At 52.5% G+C, this 19,332-nt stretch overlaps 9 protein-coding genes across 9 annotated transcripts; 4 read left to right on the top strand and 5 right to left on the bottom strand.

Moving 5' to 3' along the window:
* Positions 1–716: 716 nt before the first annotated feature.
* On the top strand, positions 717–2,694 carry Z520_09446 (uncharacterized protein; the record flags this gene model as incomplete). The annotated part of the gene is made up of 2 exons (XM_016779940.1): positions 717–806; positions 928–2,694. 2 exons carry the CDS (start codon positions 717–719, stop codon positions 2,692–2,694), a joined length of 1,857 nt encoding a protein of 618 aa, XP_016628879.1.
* Positions 2,695–4,070: 1,376 nt separating this feature from the next.
* Z520_09447 (uncharacterized protein) lies at positions 4,071–4,559 on the bottom strand (the record flags this gene model as incomplete). The annotated part of the gene is made up of 1 exon (XM_016779941.1): positions 4,071–4,559. One exon carries the CDS (start codon positions 4,557–4,559, stop codon positions 4,071–4,073), a length of 489 nt encoding a protein of 162 aa, XP_016628880.1.
* A 498-nt stretch (positions 4,560–5,057) lies between these two features.
* Positions 5,058–5,633, top strand: Z520_09448 (uncharacterized protein; the record flags this gene model as incomplete). The annotated part of the gene is made up of 1 exon (XM_016779942.1): positions 5,058–5,633. One exon carries the CDS (start codon positions 5,058–5,060, stop codon positions 5,631–5,633), a length of 576 nt encoding a protein of 191 aa, XP_016628881.1.
* Positions 5,634–7,256: 1,623 nt separating this feature from the next.
* Z520_09449 (uncharacterized protein) lies at positions 7,257–9,142 on the top strand (the record flags this gene model as incomplete). Its single annotated transcript, XM_016779943.1, has 3 exons — positions 7,257–7,385; positions 7,449–7,825; positions 7,963–9,142. The coding sequence occupies 3 exons, from the start codon at positions 7,257–7,259 to the stop codon at positions 9,140–9,142; spliced, it is 1,686 nt and encodes a 561-aa protein (XP_016628882.1).
* A 415-nt stretch (positions 9,143–9,557) lies between these two features.
* On the bottom strand, positions 9,558–11,303 carry Z520_09450 (uncharacterized protein; the record flags this gene model as incomplete). The annotated part of the gene is made up of 3 exons (XM_016779944.1): positions 9,558–10,165; positions 10,312–10,392; positions 10,511–11,303. 3 exons carry the CDS (start codon positions 11,301–11,303, stop codon positions 9,558–9,560), a joined length of 1,482 nt encoding a protein of 493 aa, XP_016628883.1.
* Positions 11,304–13,665: 2,362 nt separating this feature from the next.
* On the bottom strand, positions 13,666–14,652 carry Z520_09451 (uncharacterized protein; the record flags this gene model as incomplete). Its single annotated transcript, XM_016779945.1, has 1 exon — positions 13,666–14,652. One exon carries the CDS (start codon positions 14,650–14,652, stop codon positions 13,666–13,668), a length of 987 nt encoding a protein of 328 aa, XP_016628884.1.
* A 459-nt stretch (positions 14,653–15,111) lies between these two features.
* On the bottom strand, positions 15,112–16,221 carry Z520_09452 (uncharacterized protein; the record flags this gene model as incomplete). Its single annotated transcript, XM_016779946.1, has 1 exon — positions 15,112–16,221. One exon carries the CDS (start codon positions 16,219–16,221, stop codon positions 15,112–15,114), a length of 1,110 nt encoding a protein of 369 aa, XP_016628885.1.
* An 81-nt stretch (positions 16,222–16,302) lies between these two features.
* Z520_09453 (uncharacterized protein) lies at positions 16,303–16,638 on the bottom strand (the record flags this gene model as incomplete). The annotated part of the gene is made up of 3 exons (XM_016779947.1): positions 16,303–16,348; positions 16,401–16,485; positions 16,536–16,638. 3 exons carry the CDS (start codon positions 16,636–16,638, stop codon positions 16,303–16,305), a joined length of 234 nt encoding a protein of 77 aa, XP_016628886.1.
* A 595-nt stretch (positions 16,639–17,233) lies between these two features.
* Positions 17,234–18,589, top strand: Z520_09454 (uncharacterized protein; the record flags this gene model as incomplete). The annotated part of the gene is made up of 1 exon (XM_016779948.1): positions 17,234–18,589. One exon carries the CDS (start codon positions 17,234–17,236, stop codon positions 18,587–18,589), a length of 1,356 nt encoding a protein of 451 aa, XP_016628887.1.
* Positions 18,590–19,332: the final 743 nt, after the last annotated feature.

Genomic DNA, 19,332 nt, shown 5'->3' on the forward strand with positions numbered 1-19,332 from the left:
TTTGGTATGCATTCATCTCGTATTCAGTTTGTTCTAAAACTTATCCGAGGGGCTATGGTATCTGTAAGGGGGTCAGCTCAGAACTGCTCTGTCTCTGCCCTCTCCAAACACCGCGTCATGGCAGCCACTCACGAATCTTCATCTCTCCCCCAAATGCGGGATGCAAGACGTTGACAGCTGAACTATTGCAATGAACATGCTTTTTCCCCCTTACCAGGTATTTGACTTTTGCATATCGTTCGTTTCCGGGCTGTAACATCCGTCTATCCTTATCATTATTACCTTGATCCTGCGATCCGAAGGTCTGGCTGTCTTTGGAACATACCTCCTTGGACAATGCCTGCATTGGAGGTTGATGCTTCACATTCCAACGCTCGTAACCTCCTTCGGTACAATGAGATGCCTCTCGACTAATTGACAAGTCGACATTCACAAATCGCCAGGACTCTTTTCCCTCCAAGATTCTCGCCCATCAGCTGGTCCAGCTGATCTTTGTCCTCACTCCACCCGTGTCCCGCGCTGTCTCGGCTCCAGTTTGAAGCAGCTACCCGAGACCTCTCCCGAAACATCGAGCAACCCCAGACCAGACCGAAATCTTGGGAAGTTGCGGACAGAGAACAAAGGCATTGTGGAGCGCGCCACAGCGGCTCAAGAGCGGGACGCGGCAGACATTCAAACAAAGGCTTGTGTGGAAAGACGAAGTCAAAAGGTCCTCCATGCGAGGAAATCATGTCTCGCGCGACGCAGGCCCGGAGCCTCGCGAACTGGGCAACAAGGAGGACGCTTCGTTCCAGGTGATTGTGTTGGTAAGTGAGGTTATGTCTGTCTACAACATTCACTCGTGGCTTGCGATGGCTCGCCGGTCGTTTCCTCTCCGCAGGCGCCTACACTATGGAAAAATGTCTCATAGGCTGACCGTTGGCTTAGGGATCTACAGGCGGACCTCGCGAAGACAACATCACAGGGTTGTTGGTGAGGGCACCCCAGTCGGAATGGCGCAAGAGCTCTATGATCGCGGTGGATGCTGGTGCACACTTGTCCAGCATCATCCGCATCCTCCAGAGAGAAATGCCTTTGACGTCTGAGAAAGTACCGGCAAAAGGATACTCGCACCTGTTGGAAAATGGCCCTTTTGCAGGCCTTCACTTTCCCAATATCAGTGCGAAGGCCAATGCACTGTACATCTTCCGCGAAATTCTCCACGGTTTTCTCATCACGCATCCGCACTTGGACCATCTCTCGGGCATGGCAATAAACACTCCGGCGCTTGAATATGGGAGAGAGGCGAAAGCGATTGTGGCTTTACCATCAACCATTGAAGCTATCAAGAATCACATATTCAATGACTGGCTTTGGCCAAACTTGTCAGACGAGGGGAATGGAGTTGGCTTCGTGACCTATAGACGACTGATTGAGGGTGGAAATCCTCGTCTAGGACTGGGCGAATCTCGGGGTTATGTCAATGTCTGCGACGGGTTGGCTACCAAGTGCTGGAGCATAAGCCACGGTAAATGCCACAGAAGGCAGCACAGCGCGTCCTTTCAGCACGGCGACTCTTTCGGGTACCCGCCCGACTACAACTTTCCATCTAGAAGGTTGTCGCGGATATCAGACGATCATGGCTATTTTGCCGCGGTCGCTCAACAGCAATCGCAAAATGCCGGTGCCTATCCTCCCGGGCAAATTCAGATGTCTGCTGGTCCAGTGACACCTGGCGGGCCTCTCGCCTCGAACGCTTTCGACAACAGCCATCTATTTGAGCCTGTCACAAGTTCTGCGTTCTTTATTCGCAACGATGAGACGGGGAATGAGCTGCTGATCTTTGGCGATGTCGAACCCGATTCGGTCAGTTTATCGCCTCGCAACCACATCGTCTGGGATGATGCGGCAAGCAAAGTTGCCAGTGGAATGCTCAGAGGCATCTTCATCGAATGTTCATATGATGACAGCGTGCGCAACGAGGATCTCTATGGGCACCTGTGCCCAAGACATCTGGTTGCAGAGCTCACATTCCTGGCAAATTGTGTCATCAATCGGCGAAAACAGAAGGCCTCCAACGACGGCGTCGTCACCGACACAACCTCTGATGGGCCAACACCTAGTCGGCCCGTTGGAGCCTCATCGGTACCGAATTTGATGATGCGACAGCCACCGACACCGTCAGAGCTGAAACGCAAACGAAAACGGGCCGTGAATGGAGATCTAGCTGTTACGCCGGAACTGGCACGCGCCAGTTTTAGTGGCTTACCTTCGCCTCAAGCTATTTCCAGCGGATACGTAGGAAACCGATCGGTCTCGTCGACCCGCCGAAAGCGTTCACACGAGCCGCGAGAAAGCGACCAGGTAAATCTTCCACCTACTCCAGGGCGCGGACGCAATGTCACCTTCCAAGCGGACTCGACATCTGTACCTGTCCAAACTTTGAATGATCCCCTCCCCCCTGCGGCAACAACGTCGACTGCTCAGAATCACCAGCGATCATCTTCGTTGCCCGGCTCAGCAAACTACCAGCGGGAAAAGCTTCCCGAACCACTGAAAGGTGTGACGGTACATATTATTCATGTGAAGGACACGTTGATGGATGGCCCGGCGCCAGGAGACGTGATTCTCGGGCAGCTTCGGGCTTTGGGAGAGGACGCAGGGTTAGGGTGCGACTTTAATGTGACAAATTGTGGGGATAGTATTTGGGTCTAGCGAAGATGGAATTGTCTGAAAAATGTAATCAAGAACTATCATGGGACTGAAAAACCGGAAAGGAGTAAACTCTTTGGGAATGCGATGGTGGCAGCGACAATGGCGCTTGTTTTGTGCGAAGGAAACCAGTTGTGAGGGCCTCTTCGAGTTCGCTTTCAGAGTGTTGGGCTATTTCTACCCTTGACTGTACGAATGAACATTTTTCTGTCTGATTTTGGCCCAAGTTCCAGCACAAGGCCGCAGAATGATCCAGTAGCGGATGTTTCTGACGAGGCTGTAGCGTTGAAGGGATCACCGTCAGGGCTTTGGGATCAATTATTTCACCACTGATCAAGCCTGAGGAATCAGCCATCCTATGATCCCATCAGCATCAATAGAGATTCACTTTTCGCCTCTTCAGTACTCCCAGTCTTCATCTGCCGGACCCAACAAAACCTAGGCTAGATCAACCTTCGCCAAGGGTAGGCCCTCATCGCCGACTATATCAATTCCCTCGGTTCTCGAATTCTTCTTCTTCTTTCTTTTCCTCTTTTCCTTTCCTCGAGTTGCCCAAGGTAAGTCCGGCAAATACTGAGGTGCCTTCAGTCCAGCAGGGCGTGTGTGTACTACTTCCCACTCTCTTTTTTCTCTTTGTTTTGCTTGCCCTCCTTGTTTCTTTCTTCTGGGCACTTTTCTTTCTTTGTTTCGGGCTCTGGTCACACCAGATCCTGGCCTGGCAACCTGGACTGGAGGTGGGTTGGTTGGAAGGCCTTGTCGCCAGGCCGGGTCCTCAGTTCAACATGGCAACTCCGCAACTCCCTTTCCTTGTCTTTGCCGTTGTTCCTACTTACTGCACACAAACTGTGTCTCTAGGTTGTTTCTTGGAAAGCTTTTCATTATCGCTTGAGCTTGATGCTCAACTTTGGAGAAGAGCAGGTGTCCAGTACTGTAAGAGCGGTGGTGGGTGTATGCGAGGCAGTGGGGGGATTGTTGTTGTGCTCATAGCGACCGACGGTAATGTCGTGTTGAGACTCGCTGCCTTGGCCTCCGCCACAGTGAACAACCCGGTCCCCCTGCCCGTTCGAAAGCTCGCCAGGACAGAAAGCACTGCCCTCCACCGATGCTTGCGATGCCGAGTTCGCTAGGCAACGTCTGCCATGCAGGCAAGCTTCTTCCCTTCTCACAGCGGATCCTTCAGTTGGGGCTAAAGTCAACAACACCGCTGCAACAGGAAGAGGATGCTACATAAAAAACACTGATGTATTCTTGGGACTGAAATGAGCTTTTGATGAGCAGCATGCCCAGGACGAAATCAGAGTCGTCCTCACGGCGGTAAGCTGACACCTTCGCACATACACAAAGAATTGATGAATTGCAGAACAAATCAACACGAACCCTCATCCGAACAAGCACCAGAGACCACCTACTATCCAAAAGACCGACCTCGTCGCGTGCAACCGCGCAGCATTCCTGTCGACGTCCCCTTCTTTACCTTCCTCTGCAGCCCACAGATTCACCCCCGCATCCACGATCGGTGTCAACGCGTTTGCGGTGATGACAATACCCAGGCATCTTTGCACTGTCAATCGAACGACGGCCGAGCTCCGGCTCCATCGCCCAAATTGCCAATACGCCGTAAGAGCCAGGATCGATAGCCCTAGGGCAAGGTTGCGGATGCCATGGGGATAGATGTATACCATATGTCTCGAGCTATCGGCCTTTGACGGACTCGATGACGCCTCCATTGCCCGTACCATGTAGCCCCCGAAGGCTGCTGCCGCTGATTCTGGAGATATGAAGCTCCATAAGCCGACAATGAGAGCTCCAGAGCCGATCAGGGTCGTCAGAACGGGGAGGGCCGTATGTGACAGTCGAGGGAGACACATTTCTGCCCGAGATCTGGGTCAGCCTCTCCAGAGAAGCCAGCACTGTCAATCGATGTCCTACACCCGTTTGCGAGCCAGTCAACCGCGGTCAGGTGGGCATATCGAGCTGATGGAGAAAGGAGCGAGGCTTCAGAACCTGACGTCGACGGTTTCTGCGGCTGGACTACACGTATGGGCAAAAGCATCCCCGTACGTTTCCATAGGCGTACTGTGGTCTACACAGCCAGAGACACGAAATTATGGCGACATCGGACTATCGGAGGAACATCAAAACAAACTCTCGCTCCTTCTCCAATCCTCAGTTGAGCGATCAGACCATACGCACATCACCATTGCAAAAGATTGGCAGCATTTCCCGCAGCTGTTAAGTTCTCTCTGATTCATCAAAGGCCGAACAAAAAGGTTTGGAAAGGAACCTAGGCGCTTCGAAAGACCCTCTGGCAGTCCTGTTGCGACGAAAATCATCCAAAAGGAAAGAACAAAGCAAACGTCGTGGAGATGTCCGAGCAGCACTCCCACTCTCACTCTCATGGCCATTCACACGATCACTCCCACTCCCACTCTGGACCAGCTCATCTTTTCCAGGCCACCTCATCAAGCGACCAGCCTCCGGATGGATGGAGGGAAAGCGGTGTCCGGGTCATTCCTGGAGACAGCCTCGACGCCAATACGGCTCAGACCCCGGGAATGAGTCGAGCCGCCGCTATAACCACCGCGAGAACAGGAGCGCAAAAGCTGTGGGCAGGGACCGTCAAGATTCACCCCAATGCCAAAACCGGCGCCCACCACCACGGTCATTTGGAGAGCGTCATCTACGTGGTCAAAGGCAAGGCACGAATGCGGTGGGGCGACAGGTTGGAATACACCGCCGAGGCTGGGCCGGGGGATTTCATATACGTGCCTCCTTACGTGCCACACCAGGAGATCAACGCGAAGGAAGACGAAGAGCTGGAGTGTGTGTTGATGAGAAGCGACGGCGAGGCTATTGCGGTGAATCTGCCTGACGTCGTGCCCGTGGAGAACCCAGAAGGAGTGAAATGGATTGATCCCACGCACCCGACGGGAGGCGTGTGATTCAACCCACTCAAATTATATTAAATATACAAAATGACAGCATCGATTTCTGACTGGTCTTGAATTGGTGGCTGTGATGTCCTCCCAGATACTCCTGCGAACTGACCGAGAGGGTTTGGGAATCTATACAACACCGCGGACACCTCGCTTGGAGCTCTTGATGCACGACTAACTGCCGGTCTTATAGAGGAGCGCAGAAGGCGCTCCATCAGGCCCCCCAGAATCCGCGGAACACCAAATCTACTTCGGGTTTTAGTGTCTCACTCGACGAACGTGACAGCCAGAACACTACCTACTCGGTATATTATATGCATCTCCTCTTCTTCCAGACGAAATCCTTTCTTCAGCTATGAATCTTCGGCGGACAGGTTACACAAAAGCCTCGACTCTTCCGCGTCCTGAGCTTTGGGTCTATTGTGCTCTATCTGCCACCAGGTAAGTCTGCTGGAAACCAAGATGACTAGTGAGTGACTGCACCACTCATGTTCGAGTTCGGCACCTTTACAAAAAGTCTACATCTTCCTTCCTCCATACGAACAACAATGAAGCTCTGTCCGGAAGAGGAAGTTTGAGAAGGACGACGAATCGGCCTTCTACCTCTTTTGATGCATAGCGGCCGACCACCTACTCCGCATTTTGACTCCCTCGGTACCGAGCAGATGTCGACGAGGCAGTCGTGTCATTCGTCCCCAGCTTGTTTCTGTCAGCCACCTACAGCATCCCGCGTCGCCGTCTCCTCCTTCTATATAAAGCATAACCCCAGGATCTACTAGCCTTGGCTGACCAAGCTTTGCCATGCTTTGCTGTGCTTCTTCGCTGTGGGTCGATTTATGGATCCATGCATCCAACCTTTACTTTTGTGTTAGCCCTCTACTCTACCGATCGATTTATGCAAGAAGCGAGCCTGTCAGCATACACGAGAGAGTTCGTTTCAGCCGCGTTGCTCTTTCAGTTTATCAAAGATAACTCAACGGCCTTCGACGACCTCAGTTGCAAACACTCACCTCCTCAATTTACGCCAGCGTCATTAGCTCCTAGTGCCAGCCATGCATGGCTAATGCATTCCCGGTACCCGGACGAAACCCATCAATCAAGCCGATTGTGCGGCACACCGTCTTGACTACCTACGGTCTAGGATGGCGGACTCCATGTCTGAGAGCCCCGATACTCCCCAGTTTCGTCTGGAGATGGATCTCAAAACAACTCCACTAACGCGGGGTATATCTCGCTCGCCTCCACAAGTATGCCATCTGGCAGTTGCAGCAGACATTGCCCGCGCCGCGCTATCCGTTCTCAGATCGAAGCCCGAATACAGTGTGTCAATGATGCGTCGTTCGGAGTTACACCCAACTGCCGAGACCATTTCGCGTGCAGTTCCTGCTCAATAACCAGTTTCGAATCCTGCCAGGGAACCCCACGCAGACCGGGTCAGTTACACGGAGGTGTGCCTAGCTATCAACTCGCATGGAAGGATGTTTCTGTGTCTACTCGGCCAGGAAAACCTGGCTATAAGAACGTCATGGGGCGGCTTCCTGCAAAGCACCTATCTCTCCACTGCCTCCCGCCTCTGAACAATTTTGGACACTCTCGACCCATCACCCTTTCACCAGAAGCTTCAAAGCGATGAAACCTTCAACTTTCGCCCTTGCCTGGCTTTGTTCCAGCTTCTGGGGTCTATGGGCTATGGTCAGCGCGCAGAGCTTGCCTCAGGTCGACTTGGGTTACCAAATACAGCAAGCGTCATCCTTCAACGTATGCTTCCTTCCCACCATCTAACAAGCTGCGAGTTGACTGAGCCGGCTACGTTGATCACAGGCTACAGGTCAAGTCTACAACTTCAGCAACATCCGCTACGCCCAACCACCATTGGGTAAACTCCGTTTTGCCGCTCCTGTGCCTCCGACGGGTCGCAACACGACGGTATCAGATGGCAGTGTTGGCGCAATCTGCCCTCAAGCGGACCCAGACTGGCTTGCCATCGCGGAAGTGTATACCACCGACTTTGCGGAAGGAAAACCGTTTAACTACAGTGCAGTTGTGGCTCAGCTCCAAGCCAACCCGCCAAAGCCTTCTCCGCCTGATCCGAGGATGAAGGAAGACTGCTTGTTTCTCGACGTGTTTTCTCCAAAATCTGTCTTTGACAAAGCACAAAACAAGACCAGTGGATACAAAGGTGCTCCGGTACTTGTCTGGTGAGTACTGGCTTGTTATTCAGTTCGTATCGTGGTAATACGTTGTTTTCTGAGACTTGAATGTATTTTGAAATGTCTCCACCATGGTTATGGTCATTGAATGGCTCTATATTGCTGTCCTCCTGACACTTTCATAGGATATATGGGGGTGGGTATACGGCAGGCTGGAAGGATGGATCTGGCAATCCCTCAGGCCTCATCCACACCAGTCAGGCCAACGGTTCAGATGGGATCGTCTTCGTTGAGCTTAACTACAGACTCGGAGCATTTGGCTGGCTTTCTGGACCTACCATCGAGGCAGCAGACGGCGGCGTGTCCAATGCCGGTCTGTATGACCAAAGGTTGGCGCTCGAATGGGTTCAGACCAACATTCATTTGTTCGGAGGGGACCCAAACCGAGTAACAGTCATGGGTGAGTCTGCTGGCGGCGGATCGGTTATTCACCAGATGACCGCGTACGGCGGGTTGAAGTCGGTGCCTTTCCAGCAGGCGATCCCTCAATCTGGCGCCTGGCTCCCAGTGTCGAGCAACTTCCAGAAGGAAAACACGACGCAGGCCTTCCTGGCCCTGCTGAATGTGACGTCGATTGAGGACGCCCGCAATCTCCCGTCTGCAAAGGTCATGGCAGCCAATGCTCTGCAAGTCTCCATGTCAAACTACGGTGCTTTCACATACGGGCCCGTGGTCGACGGCAACTTCGTTCCCGACCAGCCCGGCCGGCTCCTGGCACGGGGCCAGTTTGCGTCGAACGTCAAAGTCATGGCCGGGCACAACAGCAACGAGGGACCTCTGTTCACCGATCCGCGGGTCACGACCAACGCCGCCGAGACTACACAGCTCAGAGTCAGCTTCCCCGACATTTCAGACTCTGCAATCTCGCACCTGTTGGACACGCTATACCCGGCCAAGTACGACGGATCCATGCCCTACACCACCCCCGTGGAGCGCGCCACCCTGATGGTCCAGGAGAGCTTCTTCACCTGCAACGTCAACTACATGGGCAAAGCCTACGGCGCCAACATCTCCGAGTACCAGTTCGCCGTCGCCCCCGCGCTGCACGGCCAGGACGTGCCGTATACTTTCTTCAACGGGCCCGTCAACGGCAGCGGCGTCGTGGCCCCCGTGGCACAGGAACTCCAAAAATATATCGTCGACTTTGTCCAGACCGGTAGTGCCAATGGGACGGGAGTGCCGTTCTTCCCACTCTACGGGCCCAACGCGGAGGAAACCGTCCTCAATGTCACGGGGATCACGCACATGACGGATCCGGACGCCAACCGTCGCTGCGCGTGGTGGCAGCAAGCACTATACTATTAGCCCATGCTGGGAGAATACATCTCAAGCCTCTGTTCAGACAAAAACTCGGCGGTATGCTCGGCTGGTACCTGCTTTTCGTTTGAGAAGGCGGCTAATTTTTGAGATAAAAGAAAGCCAAAATGGAAACACGTGGCCACCGCAGTCGCGACTTTGATCTTTGGCGCCTTTTGTGCTTTCTTGTCTCTGGTGATGCCGGTGTAAAAGTCGCAGTCCCCCATAGTGTCTCATAGTGGCAGCATTAGTGGCAATAAATGTCGTCTCCTGCTCAGGGAGGCGTCCGGGCTCTCTGATTATCCAAGACACGACGGCCCTGACTTTGCTAGCGACACGACTCTTTTTTTTTTTCATTGCTCAAGTAGCCATCTATATATACGTGAAATACCAATGATATTGTACACAAACTGTCCAAAACTTTTCAATTGCCCGGTGATTTCTCCTTATCCACCATCGCCTCACCTTTCTCCCTCTCATCACCACCGTCTCTCTTATTAGGCAAATTCCTCAAACACGGCGCATAGAACAGCTCTCCGCCCCAAGCGCCCCTGGCCGTCCCCGCGGCAACAACACACCACAGCAGTATAACCGCGACTCCGAAGATAGTACCAAGGACCTTGAAGAACATGCTGGGCATCTCAACCCCAAAAGTCATGGTGGAGAGGGCATACACACCCAGGGGGAAGGTGAACCCCCACCAGCCCATGTTGAAGGGGAACGGACGGGTCGAGTAGATGGTGGCGAGGGCGAACACGAGCCAGCACAGGCCGAACCCCCACATGATGAGCGCCACGAAGAAGCCGAGCACGTAGACGACGTCGCCGGCCAGGGGGCCGAGGTTGTCCTGGAATAAGTGGACGCGCGGGAAGACGAGACGGGAGACTTTGCCTAGGTACATGATCGTGTACCCGCCCATGCCCAGGGGTCCCAATGGGAGGAATGAGGAGACGACGACTTCGCGTGGTGGGAGCTTGTGCAGGGCTAGGCGTTGATAGTACATGACCAGGACTGTGATGGCGAGGGGCGTTGCTGGTTTTGTGGTTCCGTTAGCATATAGCACTGGAGAAACCAGGGAGTAGTAGCAGACGGGGCAGGGAGTTGGAGTGGGAATGGTTCTTCCTTTGCCACCCTCCCAGCGACGACGCAGGATTTCGTAGAAATGGTAAAGCACTTACCCATACCCCACATTACGTACGAGGTTATCAACGTGCCCAGGGCGTGGTCCGGGGAATCTAGCAGGGCGGCGATCTCACTTCCTGGAGACATTCGTTAGCACCATCACCATCAGATCTCCTGTCCCAGTAAACAGAAAGGGTACACCTTGGGGCTTTCGATCCTTCAAGGTTTCCCGAAGGGGAGGAAATGCACACTCACCAGCCCCAGACGCAACAATGGTACTCGCAATCGGCAACAACTGGGCGGCCGTGATCCTCTCCAACCCCTGCGCATCCCTCTGACTCATGAGCAAAAACGGCAACGACACCGTGACCGCAATAGCGACAACCGAATCAACCATCCACGCCACCCAAGCGACCCAGACGCTCCAATACCCCCAATACGGACAACACAAAAAGATCCAGCTCTCGACAAGAGTCGCAAAGCCCATGGGGATAGTCCCCAGAAACAACGAGTTGTTGGGGTCGGCGATCATGACGGACCAGATTGCGGGATACAGCGTGTAGCGGAGGATGGAGGCGGAGAGGAGCAGGGTGAAGAGGCAGGTGTTGAGGATGAAGAATATCACGGAAAGCCAGTAGAGCCACCGGGCAGGGAAGGGGATGGCGATGAGGAGTAAGGAGCAGACGCCTGTCCCCATGGTCACGCTGAACCAGGACGGTGAGAGGTTGCGGACTACGCGCCGCCAGCCGACGTCGTATTTGGACGGTGGGCGCATATTATCTGCTGATACTCCTCCTGGCGACGACGTCGAGGATTTCAGGATGCTGCTAGGGGTGATGGACTCGGCATCCTCCCCACCTGACGGATCAGATCGTCGCATGTGTTTCGCGGAGTGAGGGTGGGCAGTGCTGCTTCGCGAGCGCAGGTTGCTGAGGTCCGGTCGCGAGACCACCTGCATCTTCTGGCTGGCCGGCACCGTCATGGCCGGGTTGTTGGAGGCCATGCGCTCCATCGTTCGGGCGTCTTCGTCATCCGCATCAACGGCCATGGTGGTGGTGGATGTCGGGGTCGTAGGATAATAGATGATGATGATGATGATGCAGGAGACATTCTCGTCAACCCACAGATTTGATGCTGTATATACGAGTGTCGATGAGGGGCGACCACCACAAAACAATCTAGATGACGTTGGCTGAATGTTTTCTTTGTGGCGCGGCCATCTAGCCGGTCGAGGGGCGGGCGTCGTCCACTCCGAGTCCGGGGCCGCTTAGTAAAGCGATTTACCAGCAGCAATAGGGAGCCCGCTGACTCCATTGGTAGCCTAACGATAGTGGTCTAGCTCGCTGAGAGAAACTCCATTAGTACCTAAGATAACTGCCTCAATTACTCGAGAATGAAAAACCTAACTGCCATATACGGTTTGATCTTAGTGGGTGAGCGAAGGCCGCTTTAGCCTGAGCTGTGACTGAGTCCTTTAGCTGAGCAGCACGCACTCGCTGAGTAAATACACCGGGGGCCTAATCAGGCCCCTAGCGATCGGCTATACCTGCCTCTCAAAGCATCTGTTCTGTGGAAAGTGGCAGATGTGTGTGGGCTGTGCTGCAACGTACACTCCGGCACCAGATTCAGAATAATCTGGTGAAATGCTGTGCCTGAAGAGTCACAATCCTACTTCGTTTTCAGAGGGTGCCAAAAAAATATAATTCGGCGTACCGCATCAAGCCTAGAAACAAGGAGAGCAGCAAAAAGTAAAGATGAACCCCACCTGATTTGACTGAATGAAACGAATTAGCGGAATGAAGCATTTTCACTTGGGCGGTAGAGATACGTACACAGATAACCTTTCTGGAAGGGATTAGCCAGATTTAGGCGATATGACCGAATTCAACATACCGATACCAGTGCTGGAGTCGAACGCTTCACAATAATCAGTGATAACAAGTTACCTAACAAGGGTTTGTACACATACCGCTACCGTTGCGCCAGGGGTCCAGGGACTAATTTACGAGAACTTTTGGAGTTTGAAAAATATATATGCTGATTTTTTTTCTTCATGGGCGGGGTCTTTCCATCACGGCCAATAGGGATCCCGACGAACTTGGCACCGCCTGGAGACCCTCGTTAGGTGGTCTCCCCACAGCGTGCACCACCCCACACAGTATGCGCGCCTTCGAGACGCGTCCACCCACAACCTTCACCATGCGATATCTCCACGACCAATCCATCAAATCCAGTCAAACCAGATGGATTCAGGAAGCTCAGAGCGCTGCTCTATCGACTAAGGACGATAGTTCTACCCAATTGTATCGAACAACGCTGTCCAGACGGAAAAAAGGCCAAACCCAATCCCGACAGGACTACCGCGAGCAATGCAGTCTCCTGTCTCGAGCCCAGCAAGAGCGACTTCTCAAATATATCGACGACCTTACACGCCGTGGGCTACCTCGTAATCACTATAATATTCGCACATTTGCGTATAAAATCAGGGTAAATGGCCTGGGAAAAACTGGACTTCTCGCTTTGTGTCATGAATGCCAAGACTGCCTGGCTCAGGGGTCCATAGCTGCGCAACGCATGCGAACTGCCTGAGAGCGCCGTCCGACGTGTCCGAAAGAGTCCGAGGGCCTCCAGTCGATGTGCCTCCATGGAACGCGAAATCACCAAGGGAAATCGTGGGAAATGTTGCTTCATGCGGGCCTTAACCCGGCTTCATTTTGGGTGGAATATTCGGCCATCCGGCTTTGATCGCCGATGCATGGCAGTCCTGATAAGAGCTGCCGGAATTTCCGTTGAATCAATACTTCCGAAAGACGAGAATAGTTGGCCGGTGTGTAAAGATTTCGCGTGTGCTCTGCCCGGTGAGAGACAAATTGTTTACTAAAAAAAGTACTGTACAGATCTTGTCTAATATATTCGCAGGACTTGCTTCATACAACCTTAGTATGGTTGTCAAACTGATGGACCCTGACAATCCCTGCCTGAATAAGCTTCATCGCTCGGGACCAGACACTACGGCTCTTCACGTCCTTCTACACACTTATGTTGATGTCTACAGGAGAAAAAAGGGAAAAGGGGGAAAAGGTGTACAACGATGATGAAGACGGCTTAGTATGTGAAATGCTTGAGGATATTGGACTTCAACTGGCGAAGGATTCTGTCTTCCTATTATATGGTCGGAGATGCACAATACGGTCGAATACGAGGTCAAGACATCTTAGGAGCAATTCCTCTTCCAAGCTCACATGTTGTCTCGAATACTTCCTCTCCAGATAGCACAAAACTATTCTTCCACTTGGACCAGATATCAAGATATCCAAGATGTGACTACCTAGGTAGGTACCCTGTTTGCCAGGCAGCCTCGTTGTCCCTTCAAGCCCTCCTTGCTTTTATCATGTGCTCCTAGGGTCCCTTCATCTCTCGCCCAGCGCCTTGACCCGCTTGCTCGATTGCTCTTCGAGCTTCACCAGCTGAGCCTTGCCAACCTCATCCATGTACACCAGAAATTCGCAGCCTTGGATCGTGACCATCTGCCCGCTGTCTTCATGGGGTCTTTTCTGACGTGATTTCGAGGCCGTGCTCATCCGTCCTTTTCGCCGCATCTCGCCGGGCTGCTCCACGTCATCGTCCGTCACTTTGATCACATTTGTGGCTGGCCTGGTAGGTTGGCTGTCTTCACGAACCCTCTTATGACTTGATCTAGAATTGACGCTCGTCCGCCCTCCTGGTATCCCACCAGGCAGCTCCGCTTCATTCACGACCTTAGTGACATGTGTAGCTGGTTGCCTGGTGGGTTGGCTGCTGCCCACAGATTTGTGTGCTACCTCGCGCTGAACGTTCAGCATTTCGACTTCGACGGTGGTGTTATTATCCGTCTTCGCGTGGCTGTCATCCATGCACGCGGTGCAGATAGGGCTGCTGGAATCGTCGAAATCCAGCTCGTACCACGAACAGAGCTTCCCGCACGAAAAGCACTCGCCCCTACCGTTGGTATTCGGTTTGCGGAGGCGTTTGCGCTCGCCTATCACGGTGTCTCCAGCCTCTGCCGCCATTTCGCGGAGCTCTTCCACCTCTCTCGCCAGCTCGTCTTTCGGTCCTTCTCCGCTGACATCAGGGCTGCTAGCTGTAGCAGATGTGGACAGGTCCCGCTTCTGTTGGGACTGGGACGGGGACTGGGACTGTGAGTGGCCGTGACCCTCCGTCCCTGTGTTGATCCCAATCACGATTCTCTTCTTGATCACTGTTTGGGAAAGGTGTCTGCCGAGGTCCGTCCAAAACGCATCCGTCTTCACTACATTCGACCACCATTTCTGTGTGAAGAGTGCAGCGTCGGAGAAAACATATTCGGCCGGAACGGAGCATCCCGGAATTGAGGCCGTCAGTCTTTTTGACTTGGGCATATTGTTGCTATCCAGGAAAATTTGAGGGTCGAATGAGAATAGTCGAGTGAACGAAGCCAATGAAAACCACCCTTTCGGTGGTCAGATCAAGGATATCAACCGTAAATCGGGATGAGGCTTGCGAGACCCGTGCACATTTACCGAATCGTCTCTTTCTTCTAGTGGTCAGACAATGTATCGTGTGCGCAGTCGAAAGTGCGCGAGAACTGGGCGAAGGAGCTCTGAAAATATTAAGGAGGAGAATGATGTTCATCCAGAACGACAGAATGTTGTTCCTGACTGTACGTGCGACCAAATAAGAGACTGGTTCACTGTCGTCGGGCCTACTATTTGTGGTAAAAGCTGAATGAAATGTGCTCAAGGTGTTTGAAAGTAAAGTGAACAGTGGGAGGCAAAATAAGAGGGGCGATCGAGAGGGCTCCAGGCATTGCATGTGAAAGCATTGGTGGACAAATTCGATCAAGGACTTTCATTGTCTGGTTCCAGGTCCAGGTCTTCAGACGTCTCATCTTCAAGCTCGCCGTTACTCCCGGTCTCCTCGTCATCCAAAAGGGGAACAAATCTGAAATCAACAAAAGCAACACTGCCAGGCGTAGGTGGTGCATTGACGGTCGCACTGTCATCTCGTCGTGGGCCAGCGTTGGCACCGTCCCCCAAATCAATCATGAATTGCAGGCTAAGTACCCCTTGTTGATCCTGACGAATGCTGACTTTGCTGGCAAAGGCCATTACCCTCCCTGCCCTTTTGATCATGTCAAACTTGTACCTCTGGCAGACCCTGCCGTGGCTTCCAGATGGCGCAACGACCGAAAATGTTTCCGTAACCAAGGGTTGCTTCTTTCCTCTTGGTCCGCTGGGAGTAGGCTCGTGCTTCGATTCAGGCATAAAGTTCACAGTGCTGTCGCCAAACGGGCCTCCTTCACCCTCCAATGAGAAAAAAGGGGCATTACGGCTTGATGCATTGATTACAAGAACAGTTGGATTGGTACCCGAGAGCTCTCCAATAGCGTCGTTCAGCCAAGTACTTCGCATGATTGCTTTCAAACACAACGCGTTCCGGTCCAAGGGGATACCGCCATCGTCACCATAATCGTCATGAGCTTGGTACGTGTTCATGTCGCATGTTGTGGTGACTGATCCCTCTTGAATGGTGATAGTGAGCGGTGCGCCAGCCTCTTGGTAAGAGATTCGACATGTGCCTCCAAGCGCCAGAGCCGGAGTGTTGAAGGCGTTTCCATACGAGGATGAAAATCCACCGTAGGGATTGCGAGCTGAGGAAGTGGCTTCAGCAATGCCAAAGATTTGGAGTGTTTCGAGGAGAGCAACAATAGAGACTGAAAAGATGGGCAATGAATGATTTTCGTCATTGAGTCTCAGATTATACGACGAGAACAGAGCCTTGTCGAGAAAGGTTAGGCCCTGAACAACTCGCGCTTCCTCCACGGAGAACTTGATTCCTTGTTGGGTGATCTCGACCTCGGCGCGCTGAGAGAAAGCAATGCACCGAAGCAAGAGATACAACTGCCTAGCAGAGGTAGATATTGCCGTGAAGATGGGAGGGCTGGCCATTTTAGGAGTATGAACTTTTAGACAAGTTGAAACCCGGTAGTTGTTGATCCCAGTATGCAGTAGGGAATGGTCGACAGAATCTTAGACATAGACGCCAAATCCGCAAATCGCGAAGACCGCGCCGAACCTACTCTTAAGTCAATATTTGTGTCAATCAGCAGCCCACCTCCAGCACGCACCCAAATGCCAGGGAGGCAGGGAGTCCGAAGACAGGTATCGAAAGAGGAGATTTGTTCAACGCGAAGAGTCCAGTGAATATCAGCCCTGACATGTCAGTAGAAGTCCCCAATGCGTGTACAAGGTAGGAGTCTCACCAATGAGCAACAGAAACAGTCCTACGGTCAACTGGCTTTCTTTGCCAACCGTTGGCTGGAAAGGGCTGCCTGCGGCTGCTTGCCAGACTTCGTAGAGCGACATTGAGGTGAGTGCCTAGGTAACAAGGCCGTCAAGTACCACCAAGAACAGCTTCGAGCGTATGGTCTGGTAGAAATTTGAGGGCTAGCAGACGCCCGCAGATGCAAGGTGGTCTAGGTGTCTAGGTGTCTAGGTGGTCTCCTGGAAGGAAGACGCGACTGCACAGAGAGTCTGTTTCGGGAAACAATTCCGAGGGTCCGCGCTAATCCTTCCAAGGTAATGATCGTCTCAGTATCTTCGACCGCGGCTGGAATCGCCTCTTGGGTGCCTCACGACTTCGTGGCTGATGACTGGCTCTTGACTGCGACAACACCCTTCGGCATCTTTCGACGTTTTATATAAGAGATTGTTCACTATACTCAGGCTTTTGGAATCGCCTCGATGGCGCCTATAAATGGTGAACGTGAGCACCCCTGGGTGCGGCAGAGGGATACGTGCACCCTTACTAACACTGTGCACAACGCAGATACTAAGAGGAAGGCATCTGAGGATGCCGCATCTTCACGTTCTAAAAAAGCCAGAACCGAATCGCCAGTACTGGAAGATGGTATCAAGCACGAAGAGGTAAATTCAACTACCGTCCCAGATCTCCGCCACTATGCCTTTCAACCCTCCCCAAGTGGGAACCTTTCCGCCTGACGATAACTTGTATCGCGTCGAGTCGAACATTTCTACCGCCTCGGATTCAACCATATCCCTCTCATACCTTGAAGACTACGGCATTCTTTCTCACTTTCCTTCCCAGGCTGAGCGCCCTGCTTTGAAAACAATCGAGGCTAATCTCTTCTCTGAGCAGTCCGACACAGACCCTCCTATCACCCCCACCCCCGTCGATTTTCCCGAGAAGCCGGCGGTAGTTGAAGAGAAACAAGGATTTATTGAGTTCAGGGTGGTCAACAATGACAATTCGAGGGAGAGCAACATTATCTTGACTGGACTGAAATGCATTTTCCAAAAGCAACTGCCAAAAATGCCCAAGGATTACATCGCTCGTCTGGTATACGATAAAACACATCTGTCCATCGCAATTGTCAAGCAGCCTCTCGAGGTGGTAGGTGGTATCACATACCGACCGTTCAACTCGAGAAGGTTTGCTGAGATTGTCTTTTGCGCCATTTCATCAGATCAGCAGGTCAAGGGGTACGGCGCCCATCTGATGGCGCACTTGAAAGACTATGTCAAGGCTACCTCGCCGATCATGTATTTTTTGACCTACGCCGACAACTATGCGATTGGTTACTTTAAAAAGCAGGGTTTCACCAAAGAGATCACCCTGGAGAAGTCGATTTGGATGGGATATATCAAAGATTACGAAGGAGGAACAATCATGCAATGCAGCATGTTGCCCAAGATCCGCTATCTGCAAGCTCCTCGAATGCTTCAGAAGCAGAAGGAGGCAGTCATGGCCAAGATCCGAGCCGTGAGCAAGTCCCACATTGTTCACCCTCCACCGGCACAATGGAAGAACGGCGTCGTCGAGATAGACCCCATGTCAATTCCGGCTATCAAAGAGTCTGGATGGTCTCCTTCGATGGACGAACTTTCCCGACAGCCTCGACACGGCCCGAACTACAATCAGCTTCTTCACTTGCTCAACGACATGCAGAACCATACAGCAGCGTGGCCGTTTGCCCAGCCGGTGAACAAGGATGAGGTCCCCGATTACTACGAAGTCATCAAAGAGCCGATGGACCTGTCAACAATGGAAGAACGACTACAAAACGATCTGTATCCTAGGCCGGAAGATTTCATCAAGGACGCCAAACTCATCTTCGACAATTGCCGGCGCTACAACAACGAAACGACGCCATACGCCAAAAGTGCGAACAAGCTGGAAAAGTTCATGTGGCAACAGATCAAGAATATCCCGGAGTGGTCGGTGAGTGGTTATATCCTGACAATACTTCGGAGTTCCGACACGCTGACATGGTTGATGCAGCACCTTGCAGAGTAAGCACCTACTTTTTGACGCGTTATCTGCAGACCTACACGACGATTGGTGGTTGTACTCTAGCATTGTGACTCGGGGATGGCGTTTAGTTGGCGATGAGAACTGGACGAAGACATGGCATAATGATCTTGCTTGATTTTTCGTTGCATACGATGTGATACCCAGGCTGCATCAGAGGCGTTCTATCAAATTGATCCTTGAAGACACGACTATGGGAGACATGAGACAGAGATAAACAGCACTGTCCAGTGGTGCCTTGAGCTTCGCATAAGGCACGCCTATAGGTTCCACAGAGAATATTGGCAAAGTCCGAATCACCAGCGACAATACGTACGAGTAGGCACTTGGTGCCACGGACAATTATTAGTGTTAAATGACAAACTGCCATGCAGTGTGCAGGTTGTTGTGGTTTATGTGGCTGTTCGCGAAGACTGAGACTGGGTGACAAACTCCGGGGACCTGAAGATTGTTCGGACCAGCTGGGGAACCAATCAGATGCTGTACTGGCAGATGCAGGGGGTTGCCCCGGCCGCGTCCAATTCAAGGTTCGTTGCCCAACTTGAAGGTCGCTCCCTTGCCAGTTACCTTCCCTGCTTTTCCCACGGTACACCATTACCTCGACCTCAATTTCGATAAGACAAGACAGAGACCAGACGGTCCAGTCCTTGCTGAACCTGTACACACATTCACCGTTGGCTGATCTCACTTCAACACGCTCGCTATCGTCACTTCGCCCATCATGTCCA

Source organism: Fonsecaea multimorphosa, assembly GCF_000836435.1.
Source record: "Fonsecaea multimorphosa CBS 102226 unplaced genomic scaffold supercont1.24, whole genome shotgun sequence".
Classification (NCBI taxonomy): Eukaryota; Fungi; Ascomycota; class Eurotiomycetes; order Chaetothyriales; family Herpotrichiellaceae; genus Fonsecaea; species Fonsecaea multimorphosa.